Source organism: Nomascus leucogenys, chromosome 2, assembly GCF_006542625.1.
Source record: "Nomascus leucogenys isolate Asia chromosome 2, Asia_NLE_v1, whole genome shotgun sequence".
Taxonomy (NCBI): Eukaryota; Metazoa; Chordata; class Mammalia; order Primates; family Hylobatidae; genus Nomascus; species Nomascus leucogenys.
The window spans coordinates 31,249,571-31,263,917 of NC_044382.1; the positions used below are offsets into that span (position 1 = coordinate 31,249,571).

The 14,347-nt window shown below is 43.8% G+C and overlaps 2 protein-coding genes across 4 annotated transcripts in view; one reads left to right on the top strand and one right to left on the bottom strand.

Moving 5' to 3' along the window:
• DPYSL3 (dihydropyrimidinase like 3) overlaps positions 1-14,052 on the top strand; it is a 114,209-nt gene extending 100,157 nt beyond the window's left edge. For all 3 annotated transcript variants that reach the window (XM_003266598.4, XM_030826920.1, XM_030826910.1), the window contains 6 exons: positions 2,885-3,041; positions 3,746-3,887; positions 5,628-5,798; positions 7,042-7,221; positions 9,150-9,312; positions 10,740-14,052. In XM_003266598.4, the coding sequence (XP_003266646.1) occupies positions 2,885-3,041; positions 3,746-3,887; positions 5,628-5,798; positions 7,042-7,221; positions 9,150-9,312; positions 10,740-10,828 (902 nt within the window). In that variant the 3' untranslated portion in view covers positions 10,829-14,052. The remainder of the gene's footprint in view (positions 1-2,884; positions 3,042-3,745; positions 3,888-5,627; positions 5,799-7,041; positions 7,222-9,149; positions 9,313-10,739) is intronic.
• The window catches only part of STK32A (serine/threonine kinase 32A), a 180,206-nt gene that overhangs the window by 10,813 nt on the left and 155,046 nt on the right, over positions 1-14,347 (bottom strand). The gene's annotated exons all lie outside the window — the stretch shown is intronic.

Genomic DNA, 14,347 nt, shown 5'->3' on the forward strand with positions numbered 1-14,347 from the left:
GAGGCCACAGTGCAGATGCAGGTCATACTTCCTGAGCCACTGAGACTAGCACAAGTTATTTTAGAGAAGGGTTTGAGTGGGTCTCCAAAGCATATTGGCCACCACGGCCTTCACGACCCTGGCTGTGTCCCTGCTCCCTGTTGACTTCTGCTTCTTTTCTCCACTGGTGTTAACTTGGGCTTCCTTTGCTTGCCTTGTGCTGAGCTAAAGTTTTCAGAGCTTTCTTTTCTGTTTCTGGTTCTCATCCTCAGTGTCAGACTCGTGGGCTCAGTTGTGAGGCTGGGTAAGGGACGAGTGCAGGTGAGGAGCGGCAGATGCGTGGCTCTGCGTTGCGTTGTGAGAGGATTTACCAGGCCCAGTGATGTGGTTGCTACTGCTGCGTGCCAGCGGCCATTCTGGTAGTGGAGAGGCCCAAGATGGGTGATTCATCTACCAAACTGGCCTCTGAAACTCCACGTGTGAGTGACTGCGGTAGCTAAAAATAGTCTCAGCTGACGCTGATGGCTGAGTGTTCAGCTGCCTGGCCTTCTGGCACAGGGTGACCCTATTTTTCTTACGAGAGGGGAGGCTTTCACATTGTCTAGACACCCTTCCTAGCTGACAGATTCTGGGGCACCTCCTTCCTTCCTCTGTTCTCCGTAGGCCTGCTGTTTTCTCCTTAGCTTTTAGAAGTTTCAACTGACATGGCATGGTTGCTCCACTGGGTATGAGTCATTGGGCGAGAACCAGGAAAGCAGCCCAGTGCTCCTCACTCATTCTTGGAGAAAAGCAAAAAAGAAAAAGAAGTGTGTAGGAACTCCTTGTGCCCTCACCCAGTGCCACACACACACACCCCTGCCAACTGTGACTACCCACCACCCTCATGCCCTCTGCTGAGGCTGCATTCTGCCCGGGACCCATTCTTAGGGTGACCTAGGGGCCGCTCAGGACAGGGTGTTTTAGTTGTATGCTGGTCTTATTTCAAACTTCATGGAGAAAAATTCCTAACCCTGAGCCTTTTGGCTCATAATTCTCTGGCGAGCAGAACTAGTACAGCTGTGTCTCTGGGGTGGAATGGGGGTATTATTTCAGGGATGAAAAACTGGCTGCTGAGATTGAAGTCAGTAGACAACTCATGGACTGTCATTCTCAGGGAAAACACTCAAGAGCATTCTGAGCAAGACAAAGCCTAGCAGGGTTTGCACTTCCCTCCTGAGCAGGATATGGTTGAAGTCTCAATGTGTTTAGTGACCAATCATCAGGGCTCTTTAACTGTATGGCTGCTCAGAATTAATATTAGAAAGCTACAATTAAATGAGGAACAGCTATGTGCCCTGCACTGAGATAAATACTTTAATTTTTTTATTGTGTGGAATTCTCAAAGATCTCTGAGAACTAGGTATTTCTCAGAAATGCCCTTTTTCCGATGAAATTGCAGCATAACTTGTCCAGGATATCCCAGCTGGGAGAGCTGGTATTCAAATCTAGGTGTAATTACTATCTTAGCTTCTTTTACTTTTCCATGCTAAACATAGTCCAGAGGAAGAGTTCTTCCACTTTTAAGATTCTATTTCTTTCAATAGTAGTTGAGTGCTTGCTGTGACTTTCATTTCATATCTTTATGGTCCTGTATCCTTTAGTGTGTAAGTATTTTTGGAGAGCCCTTAAATTCTCATCACTTGGATTTTTTTTTACTCTCACCCCCCAAAGCAGGGCTGTCCAATGTGAATCATTGCCATCGCTTCCTTCTTTTGCCCATGGCAGACATTACTAATTAATCTTGAGTCTTTTCTACTGAGACCCCAAGCATTATTAGAATTCTTCCCTTCATGGAATTCTAGGCAACCAATACCAATTGAATGGAGTTGAAACAAGGCAAAACCTATTTGTAATCCTGGCCATAGAGTGCAAACTTGTGGAGAATTTGACTGTGGAAGATGGAGGACCAAAGTTAAAGAAGTGCAGGGCTGTATAGCGTAGCTTTGGCCCCAGATTTTGGCATAGAGGAACTTGGTACCAACCACCTAGCTATGAGCTAGCATTTGATTTCTTTATCACTAGTCCTTCTTCTTAAAGAAGCTAAACAGCTTAGATCAGTGTATATTCCAATAGCCTTTATCCTGTCTCCATGGTTTGGGTAGTTAGGCCTCTAATTTTTGAGGCAGAATCCAAGAAGCTAGTCTCATATTTGATGTGTCCTAGGTTATTGGGTGACTTTTAGCAAGTCATCATGTTAGGAGTAACAAACATGATAAAAAAAATCATGAGAGTCTCTAATTCACAGGAATGGATTTTACTTTGTGGAACCAAAGCATATCATTATAATGGGAGGATCTAGCAATTCCCAGTGGTGGGTGCACATTTGGGACTTTGGGTCCCTGCCATGGGAAGGAGTAACAGGTAAAGAAAGCGATATTTACCAAACATCCTCTAGGTGCCAGATGCTTCACATATGCCATATCTTTTCATTTTCACAAGCCTAAGAAGTAGACATCATCTTGTTTCATCAATTTCAGAATATATCTATTTCAGCCTTGGTATACATGGAACCCATTACTAGAGCAAGAACTGGAGCATTTTAGTATTTCCGAAATGAGGATAAATCTTAAAATCAATATGTATATTTTATTTTCTTTTGCCTCAAATTTTAATTTGCCTCAAAATTTGAGAATTAACACTGCATCTAACAACCAATGGCTTCTTTTAATCTAGGGAATACAAACTTGGTCACATCTAGCAGATAGGAAATCAGGGGCTTTAAAAAGGTGGGAACATGGACTTGAACCCAGGTCGGTCTGACTCTGAGACACAGTCCTGGGTAGGCTTAGGAGCTAAATTAAATAGGCTGGGCCCAGTGCAGCATATACTTTATGCTAACCCCTTGTCTGTTTCCTGCCCCTTCTAGGAAATGTAGTCTTTGGCGAGCCCATCACTGCCAGCCTCGGCATAGATGGAACCCATTATTGGAGCAAGAACTGGGCCAAGGCAGCTGCATTTGTGACATCCCCACCCCTGAGCCCTGACCCAACTACTCCGGACTACATCAACTCCTTGCTGGCCAGGTTGGTACAGGAATGCCCAGCAGCAGGCGTTTTGTGAAAACATCTCTTGGGGCCAGCTGGGTTGAGGACAGGAGCAGTCCCATCTATCAACTTGACCAGAGTCTGCAGTATGAACAGTGTATTGGGAATTCTTTTACAGTCTTGCACGTAGAAAACAGGCTCTTCCCCATCCTATTTTAAACATTAATACAGTCATAATATTAATAATGGTAATAGCAGTTAAAACCTATTATGTGCCAAGCTCTATGGTAAGACTACACTCACAATCTCATTTGTTTCTCATAACAACTTTATGAGTGAGGCACTCTTATCATCATTTACATATTAAGCAACTGAAGGTCAGAGAAGCTAAATCATTTGCCTAAGTTCAAATAGTTGGTCATGATGACAATCAAAATTATAGGGAGACTCATTTGTTGCTGCCCTCTGCAGACATGTAGGATCATGACATTGTTCATTTGAGTCCATTTTATTTTGCTACAAAAGAGATGATCTAATCCCACCCCCTCACTTTCTAGATGGGGTAGCTGAGCCCAGGGAGGGGAAGAAACTCATCCAAGCTCATGTATCTAGTAAGAGGTAGAGGAGGGATTCCAAACCCAAATAGTCAGAGTCCAAACCCTCACAGTAGACACAAGATTCTAAGCTCCCAGTGTGCCTCCAGCCATCTCCCCTGTTCATGTGGCGCTTTTCTCCTTTGCCAGCGGGGATCTGCAGCTATCTGGGAGTGCCCACTGCACCTTCAGCACTGCCCAGAAAGCAATTGGGAAGGACAACTTCACAGCCATTCCTGAGGGCACCAATGGTGTGGAGGAGCGGATGTCTGTCATCTGGGACAAGGCTGTGGTAAGGCATGGAGGTCATGGGAGGGTGGCCAGGGCCAAAACATCCGTGGGCCAGATCAGAACCTCCTGCCACCAGTTGGGCTGGTGACACTGCGAGTGCAGATGGGATCTCGTACTTGCTGAGATGTCTCTGGAACCATGTGGCTCAGGCAATGTGGAACATTTCCTTCTAGTGTGATGAATCCTAAGGCCTAGCATTCTGAAGGAGGCTTCCTTATCTAGACTGTTAGGACTAGGAACCAGACATGCAACTCCTTCATCTGAGTATACGAATAGCCTGTACTTAAAATAATAGTGAGCTAATTCTTTTTGTTTGGATAGTTTTATGACTTCTTTTGAAAGAACTGGATATAATCCTTTGAAATGATAAGCAATGAGTCTGTGTCTAGACCAAAGTCATCTTGCTTATCAAGGACGCCCTGTACTGAGGGCATGTGGTCATTCAGGCGATAGAAGTGATTGTCTCTAAATGTCTTCTGGCAAGTGGCCTGTTTTATTTTCCTTATTCACATCACAAGGACTGACAAAAGAAATAGCCATTCAAATTAAGACTCTCTCAAAGATTTTAGTAAAATCAATAATTGTCTCATTATTAAGTTGATTACTTCTCTATGTTTCATTTTTTTTTTTTTTTTTTTTTTTTTTTTTTTTTTTTTTTTGAGACGGAGTCTCGCTCTGTCGCCCAGGCTGGAGTGCAGTGGCACAATCTCGGCTCACTGCAAGCTCCGCCTCCTGGGTTCACGCCATTCTCCTGCCTCAGCCTCTCTGAGTAGCTGGGACTACAGGCGCCCGCCACCACGCCCGGCTAATTTTTTTGTATTTTTAGTAGAGACGGGGTTTCACCATGGTCTCGATCTCCTGACCTCGTGATCCGCCCGCCTCGGCCTCCCAAAGTGCTGGGATTACAAGCGTGAGCCACCGCGCCCGGCCAAAATCCCAAAAACATTATCAGGGTTATGTATACTAAAGCCTCATTAATCTACACAGTGTAATTTCACTGAGTTTTCTTTTTCTTCTTTGCTCCCAGGAAGCTCAAAGCTAGGTTTTAAACTCAATTCTTTCCGTAAAGAGGCTTTTTGGTTTGAAAAGAGGGAAAATATAAATATTGTTGTCTGTTCTCTCACATAGTGTTTCTTTTTTCATATACTGCAGAGCAGTACGTATATATTTATCCTGGCACTATTTGGAATAGTTCCAAGATAATATATATTTTTAAATTACCAACATGACACATGCTCAGTAAAGAATATTTGGAAGCTACAGACAAGCACACACTTGAAAGAAAACAAAAATATCTCAATTCCACAACCCAGGGAACCCATTGTTATCATTTGGGTGAGGTTCTTTCGTATTTATTCTATGCATACAACATATGCAAACACAAATACATATCTGAAGGATGGGATTTTAATCACATTTGTTTTTACGGTCTCTATAATCCTTTTTGAAATTAGAAGAAAATGAGTAAGTAAATGTAAGAACATATAGAAAAAAATGCATACTTCAGGGGCAGTAACTTCTATCTTAAACCATGTGTTTGACCATTTTGCCTGAGTAGTCGCGACAGCCCAGCTAATTCGAGCTTGCTGAGTGAGGTTCTGTAGCTCACCGGCTTTTCAGGTGGCTCCTCTTTGTATTTCTGTGCCTTTGTGGGTTGTCTTTCTCTGAGTTCAGAAGCCCTGAATTGATATATATGTAGCTATAGCTATAGATATAGATATAATTTCTTATATTTCAATAGGCCACAGGGAAAATGGACGAAAACCAGTTCGTGGCTGTGACAAGCACAAACGCTGCCAAGATCTTCAACCTGTATCCCCGCAAGGGAAGAATATCTGTGGGTTCTGACAGCGACCTCGTCATCTGGGATCCAGATGCTGTGAAGATCGTCTCTGCCAAGAACCACCAGTCTGTAAGGCCTGCTCTGGTGGGAGTAGAGTAGAATGGAGAGTGCATGCAAGGAACTTGGTCAGGAGAAATGTGTTTATGTGGTGTGCCAGGGTAGTTAGACTAGGACGGGTTGCAGTAATAATCCATCCCCTAAATCTCAGTGGCTCGAAACCAACTGTGTTTCTCCTGCTTTCCAAAGCAGATGGGCTCTCCCCATTCCAGTCACTCAGGGACAGAGGCCAATAGAGGCTTCCTCTCTACATGTGTTTTCATGATTGCTGAGACAGGGGAACATGACCTGGTGAATGGTCTACTGGCTCTTAAAGCTTCCCCTAGACGTGGTGTATGTCACTGCCTCTCACATGGCACTGGTCTTAGCCAGTCCTGTGGCCATACCTAACTTCCGGAAGTCAGGACATGCAATGATCCTTTGTGCCTGGAAAGAGAAAGAATAGGAAATAACTGGTAAACAGCACTGATGACTTCCTCATGATGAGTTTCACATGGAGGATGATAATTAAAGGGCAGTACCTAACAGAAACGGGCTTGACACTGTTGTTAAAAATAGTTAATATTTTTAAGCACTTATGTTTCAGGCACTGTGCTTTTAATTCACTGGATTTCCATAGTAGTCTTCTACAGGTAGGGACTATTATCCTCCATTTTATAGATTAAAAATTGGAGGTACAGAAAAATTAAATAATTTGTGCAGCAAGCAAATGGTGAAGCTAGCATTGAAACCCGGACAAGCTGACTCTAAACTGATGTTCTTAATTATTGGCAGTACAGTAATACCTCTTGCTGGTTGAGTAAATGAAGGCGATAGGGAGAAATCCCATTTTTGGTGGTAATGGCCTTTGCTTAAATATTGTGTCATCTCATGTTATTTAATTTGGAGCTAGAGGGACCTAAAGGCCACATAACCTCTCTGCCCACCTGCTCAATACAAGACAGTGATGTATAGCATCCTGGATAGTTATCCAGCTTCTCTTTGAACACTACCTAAGACAAAAGTTGACTTCCACTTGAGGACCTTATTAAAGACCGGACACTTCTTTTTGCTGGGAAGTTTAGTCTTTTCTTAGCAAATCTGTCTCCGGTGCCTTCTGCCCCCTGGATGCTTGCAGATGCATGGTGAGCTTTTTCTGGCTTACCTGGTGAATCAGCAGCAAATGACACTGAAGGTCTCAAGGAGAGAAGGTATGTTCCTCTTTCTCCTCTTTCTATACCCTTACTGTGGCTTTGCTCCTCACCCCTGCCTCTAGGCTGCAGAGTACAACATCTTTGAAGGGATGGAGCTGCGCGGGGCTCCTCTGGTTGTCATCTGCCAGGGCAAGATCATGCTGGAAGATGGCAACCTGCACGTGACCCAGGGGGCTGGCCGCTTCATCCCCTGCAGCCCGTTCTCCGACTATGTCTACAAGCGCATTAAAGCACGGAGGAAGGTAAAAAGCAGGAGAGCTCCGAGGTGGTGCAGGGGCTTTGTGTCCCATTCACGCTCAGAGATAGTAACCATGAACACAGGGCACTGTGATCTCTAGACTCTCACAGAGAAATTCAGTGACAGTCTTGTCCCCAAGAACAACCACACAGACTTAATGTACTATTAAAGAGGGTGTTGAAAACTTTTGTTCAAAGAGACCTTTTCTTCCCAAATGACTTTTCCCACATTTTTGTAGTACTTCATTGAAAATAATTTAAATTCGAATAATTCATAAGGCTGGTGTATTTTTTTAAAAAATAAATTACTCTTAAAGTCTGAAGGTGAGAACCAAGAATCCACCCTGACACATCCCTGTCTCATTCTGTTCAGTGTTGCTCCATAGGGGCAAACACTTATAACATTTTAGCTACTGTATTTTCAATAAAATTTTATTTGTTTCTCTGATTTTATATATAAACACACACAGAGATATGTGTGTATATGTATAGGCCTATAGATACATACACATGTGCAAATGTGTGCATGTGTATAAAAAATGGAGGTGCAGAGAAATTAAATATATATTTACAATCTATGCGTTATATTTATATATACTTAATATATAAATATAGAATAATATATAAATATATAAATTAATATTTATATGTTTATATTGTGTTGTGTATTGTATTTATTGTAACAATACAATAAATATAATTAACAATAAATAAAAATGCATATAAATAAATATATTCACATATTTATATTTATTGTACTTTTTATACACATACTATATATATATACACACATATACATATGTATGTATATATATGTGTTTCTATATATATGTGTATTAGCCCTACCCTAGGATTGTGGAATTTGAGCTCCACACTCCAGTTTGGGCCTAATAGAGAAGAAGGAGACTTCCCCAGTATTGACCCTTTATTTCTATGTGTGTGATTTAGATTCTGAAACCAGGGAAGTGTTGATGATGTAGAGTTCTTGGTTTTGGGGAGTACAGATACAGTCATCACATCACCAGAATCATTAGCATCTGCACAATTGATGGGCTCGGCTTCTGTGCCGGCACTTGAGTCACTAACAGGGAAGGAGGCTCTGACAGGACTTCTTGTGATGATCCATCCTGCACAGTCAGGCTCTTCTGGCAGCACGTCCTCATTGCCTCCCCTCTGGTCAAAGTTAAGAAATGGGTGGAGGTTCGGTGCCGCTGCCATGGGTGGTCTTGCAGTGTTTGTCTAGTAGACCGTAAGCCCCTTTGCGGGAGGTACCGTGTTTCCCATGGCCAAAGGCCCTAGTGCCTGGCACAAGGCCTGGCAGAGCATGTGCTGAGTGGAAGTTGCTGGCTGGCTCCACAGTCCCAGGGCAAGTTCACAGCCACAGACAGAGGTCAGTGGGTCAGACCACAGACACTCACTTCAAGGCCTGCCCACCCTGGTGTGTGCTGAAGAGTGTGAGGGTGGAGCTCCCATGTGATCCCATCCCGGCCAGGACCTGTGACCTCGTGTCATGACCCACCCTTCCGATCCCTCTGCTCCAGCTGTACTGCTGTTCTTCTATTTCATAATCATTCCCACTTCGGCTGTCTGCCTTTGCTCTTCTCTTTGCTGGCTTCGCTGTCATCCACACCACTCCCCAGTATCCCTCTAGCCTCCTCTCTCTGGCAACCCTAACCCCATAGCAACATCCTTTGATCCTTCAGATCGAAGCTCATCTATTTAGAAGGGCCTTCACTGACCACCTCCATTGTCAATCTATCATCACATCCTCCTTTATTTATTTTATACTACTTCTCCCTTCCTCAAATTATCTTTATTATTTTTAATTCCTGGCTCCCACGACAAACTGTATTCACTAATATATTTATGATACCTAGAACAGACCCTAAAATGCTGAATGAATGATTGGTGACATGCTCTTCTCTGGCTGCAGATGGCAGACCTGCATGCCGTCCCAAGGGGCATGTACGATGGGCCTGTGTTTGACCTGACCACCACCCCCAAAGGTGGCACCCCCGCAGGCTCTGCTCGGGGCTCTCCTACTCGGCCGAACCCACCTGTGAGGAATCTTCATCAGTCAGGATTTAGCCTGTCAGGTGAGTGGGACAGGCTCGTCAAAAGATAAGAGAAGGGGGAAGGGGAAGATCAATGTTCTGAGGCCACAGGGTGTTCCTGAGAACTCAACTTGAAGGAGTTTTCCAGCCCAGCACTGGTGTCAACTTTAGGGAGAAGGTTACTGGGGCAAGCAGGAAGGTTCCCTGAATTGACAAGGGGTCCTGGTAAGAAAGTAAGACAAGGCTGTCAGGCTGAAGACCAGGTTTAAGTGGTGACTGATTCTGCCTAGAGATCAGCCCTGGTTGGGGGCAGGGGTGGGGAGCTGGTCCTCTCTATGAATTGATAGTGATTTCCAGCATTAGCCTATGAGCGCTATGCAACATAGTATGTTTTCTTTATTTGTCCAGATTAAAAGATAGCTTAAATTATTTTTATGCTCAAATTGCAGTAGCGTCTTCCAACCTAGGATTGTTATTATATTCTCCTATTCCTAGTAATTATAATAATGCTAACACGAGCTACCACTGATTGAACATCTACTATGTGTTAGCCATATGATTAGTCTTACCTATTCTTTATGAACTCTCTGATATAATTAGAAAATAATCATTCAGTTGCTCCATAACCAGTAGTCTTAAAATGGAGAAAAATAAATGTAGATTCGCATTCCTATAATGAATAATTTAAATGTGAAGGAAGTAAGATAACAAGAAAAGAAAGACATTTAAGGGTAAAATTACAGCATATGAGGAAAGGGTAAGGAATGGGAGGAACAGAAATATGGGAGAAAGAGGTGAGGGAGACCTAGGGGAAGAAAAAGGAAAAGAGTTTAAAGTTTGGAGGTAACTTTGCCAGAGGTCACATTCTGCTAGTCATAAGCAATTTCTTTCAAAGTTTTTGCTATTTTTGTTTTTGTTGTTGTTCTCTGGCTACCTTAATTCTTAAGCTTTTAGAGGCTCCTTTCTGAATAGACCCAAGCACACACTGAAATTTCTTTTTGTGCTGTTGTCACAAAGACCTGACCATCACTACTTTGCACTGTGAGATCTTGGGCAAGTGACCTAACCTTTCAGAACCTCAGTTATCTCCTCTGTAAAACAGATAAGGGTACCTCTCTCAAACCATGGGGTTGAAGATTAAAGGAGATAATGGTTAAGCACCTCAAACATTGCCTGCCACAATGAGTGTCACGTCTTTGTCATTGTTCTTCTTCCCGGTATTATTATCATGCTCTGGGTCAGATGAAATCTAGGTAAGAACTTGGCTTTTCCTATCAGAGGCTAGTTTTCGGGGCCATAAGAAAAGTCTAGAAGACCTGATAGACTGGAATGGAAGTTTCTTGGGAGGTGAGGCCAGCAAGGCACTTCATATCTTGCACTCTTAAAATTAACCCAGTTTCTCTCTTGCCCATATCCCCCTACCCTCCACCCTGTTTTTTTTTCCCCTGGGAATTTATTTCCAACTGTAGGCACCCAAGTGGATGAGGGGGTTCGCTCAGCCAGCAAGCGCATTGTGGCGCCCCCAGGCGGCCGTTCTAATATCACATCTCTGAGTTAAGCAAGCCTTCCTCAAAGAGAGGGGCAGAAGCAAGAAGAGATTGTTTTGAAGCCAAAATGGTACACCGATATTTAAGAAGGAAAGCGAATCCAAACGGTTGTGATCTAAAGAATCAATAAGCCTCAAGCCTTATGTTTCTCCAATGTTACGCTCGCTTGCCTAGCTTTACGAATATTGCTTTGTTTTCTGTTTATGCATAACCTTGATTTGTTTGGCTCCCCTCCCCCCATTTACATGCATGCAATCAGACAGGCCACTAAGGTAAAAGAGTCTGCTCTATCATAGTGTTGAGAGCGTGTGTAGTGCTGCATCTTATGACAAGGGGACAGACAAGCTGGGACGTCAGGGAAATGAACAAAAGGGACACAGGTTATTTGGGGTGAGTGGGTGGTGGGAGCCTGGAGCAAGGTAGAGGGTGCAGAGGGGCTGGGGTAGGGCATGTAGGAGGGAGGTGGGTGGGTCAGGTGAGCGGAAGGGGTGTTGTATATTGTGTTGATGACGTATGTTATTTCCATGGAAGATAGCCACTGTGGCAGCTGTCACATCACCACAGCTCCCTGAGGTCTGCCGAGAAGGCAGGCAGTCTTTGGGTTCTGTTCTTTGTCATGTCCCCTACGAGTAAATTTTCTTTCTTTGAACATTTATTAAAACGCCAAGACCCAACCATTTCTTCTACCTGCTTGATTGTGCCAGTGTTTGCTCAGGCCTCTTTCTTAGTGTTGCTTTCAAATCCTTCTCTTTCCTGGGTTGGGAAGGCCAGGCAGGTACAGAGCAAATGACACTTCTCTTCCTCTTGCCCTCCCTGTCTCTTTGGTGCTCTTAAAGCCAGCAGCTGAGAACATAGCACAGGCCCACATGGTGAGGGCGCCCACAGCTTAAAGACGCCTCCTACACACGGCAAGGTCACCTCTCACTCCTCTGTCTTTGCAAACCGAGAAGAGTGGCATGCTTCTGGCATCCCAAGTTAGGATTTTAGCTCAGATGAGGCAGAATGAAGGGCCTCTCTTACAGGCAGTTTGTGTTTGATTCTCTTGATCCTGGCACATCCATGATAAATAGGAGTTTTTTGAAAGTTGGCTTTATTAGGTGTTCCCTAATTTTTACCGTAATAGGTCATCTCAGCTTATATGAAAGTCAAGTGGGGATTTGGGAAAGCCAAAGTCAGTCTTGAGCAGAGGGAGCACATTTTGTGGACCTGGTTCCACCTTTCCATTCCAAACCATCTGTTTCCCCTTCCATTAGCAGAAACTCTGGGGCAACTTTGTGTCTCAGTCCTAGAATCTCCCCAAGTGAGTGGAAGTGACATGATGCAGCCTTCCTCATGGGGCACCTAAAAGAAATTAGTGTGGGTGCTTCAATCTACCTTGTCTGTCAGAGTTGAATATCTCTTTCCCTATCATGCCGCTTCTGAAAATTCAGTTTTGGAGCAAGTCCTGTGAGTAAGATAAGAATCTATAGAACCAAGATGCTCATTTTCAGAAGAAATATGTTCAACCTGGGATCAGACTTCCATGCTCTGGGGAATCCAAGTGGTAGCACCTGTAACCCTGTGTACTTAGTGCTTTGAAGAGAAGAGCAGGCCTCAAACACCTTTTAAGTGCTTAGGAGAAACCATTATCTCTGACTGCAGGTTTGAATAAGTTGAAGACCAGAGAAAAGTACACACTGGGCTACAAAGGAATTTGGAGATAGCCAAGGAACAGGATTTCCCCTAGCAAGCTACCTTCTGTTCAAATCATGAAAAAAGACTATTTCCCCTTAGAATAGGGAATCTTGCTATTTTAAAGCTCTCGTAGTGCTTTTCTTTTAAGGGAGATGCAGTAAAAGGGAAAATGTAGCTCTTAATTTACACTTCAAAGATGTGGGGGTCTTTCAGAGAACTCAGATTAACAGTTTTATGTGCAGAGAGAGTTTGCCAGATCTGAAGCATATACCTCATTGACTAGGCTGTTACTTTGGGATAGGTTGTAGTACCAGCCACAGCCAGCAGATAGAGGAAAAGACACACATAAACTTGCTTCTGAGCGTCCACTTCTGCGCTCTCTGCTCTGCTGTTACTCAGCCCCTGAGTCTGACTCATCCCTGCACAACCTCTCTGTGCCATGAAGATAAGTCTTCCATGGCCAAATGGGTCATCCGCACTGCCCTTGGGACTTCCGAAGTGAACCATTCCACCAGAACCTTTGATTCTACACAAGATTTCCTTGCTCTGGGAACAACCCCCGAATGCCCTCGGGAGGAACAACATGAGCTCAGGAAGCCTCTCTTTCTTCACTTACCATTACTAACTCTCCAAGCATAGAAATCCCTGGGAATTGCGAGAATAACTCCCACTATTTTAAAATTTATATTCAGATTTGTTTTGTTTCATAAGACACATCAAACAGGCCTATACAAAAGGTTTAGGAAAAGAAAACGATGGCGAGTCCTGGCCCTCTTCAAATTCACTGGCACCTCAGGCAAGTGTAGGAAGGCACACTGGATCTTCTATCCGATTCCCAAGCTGTCCTTTGCCATCTCATCCCTTGGCCTGCCCCCCAACCCTGAGGGTGCCCCCACCATCCCCCCAACCTCCTCATATTGCCTCTGAACCCAGATGGCAATCCGTTCTGGTTCTCTCTGAGGGCCGCGGGCTTGGGTAGTGGAAAGGGTGTTTGTGAAATTGTTAAATCAGTTACCCGTAGTAGAGCTATTTCTTTTACTTCTAAGTTTTCTAGAAGTGGCAGGATTGTAGTCATCCTGAAAATGGGTTTCCTTCAAAATCCCTCAGCCTTGTTCTTCACGACTATCTATACTGAGAGTGTCATGTTTCCACAAAGGGCTGACACCTGAGCCTGGATTTTCACTCATCCCTGAGAAGTGCTTTCCAGTAGGGTGGGCAATTCCCAACTTCCTTGCCACAAGCTTCCCAGGCTTTCTCCCCTGGAAAACTCCAGCTTGAGTCCCAGATACACTCATGGGCTGCCCTGGGCAGCCAGCATTCATTGTAAGTTCCCTCTTTGAAAACTGGTGTGTGGGTGTTCAGTTCTGTGTCTGGTGGGTATGGACAGACAGTAATCTCCCGTGATCTGTGCTAGCTGTGAGGCAGCTCTGGAACGTGAAGAGCTGTTTGGTTTGAACCGTGAACAAAACTGTGTTTTGAGTTTAGCTGAGATTAAAGAAAAAAGTTCATCAAGTGACTGTTAATGTAAACCTGGTTATTAAAATAACTATGAAATTACCAACATTGTTCTCCAGTCTTCTTCTTTGTGTGATGTGCATTTTCACCTATAATATTAAAATTGCCCAGTAGAACTGAAAGGGTTAGTAAGAGGGGCAGGCAGATCTGGTGATAACAGAGTTATCTGGAGAAAAATTGGGGGCTTCTATTTTTGAAATTGAGTTGTTAGTTTTGGCCACCAAGTTTGATGGCCATTTTGAAACTTTGGAGAATGAGTAAGTTTTTTTCTTCTGTGGATCATCAAATTTAGTATTATATGCCATTTGGGATAAATCTAGCTAAGTCCAGAACAGAGCCAT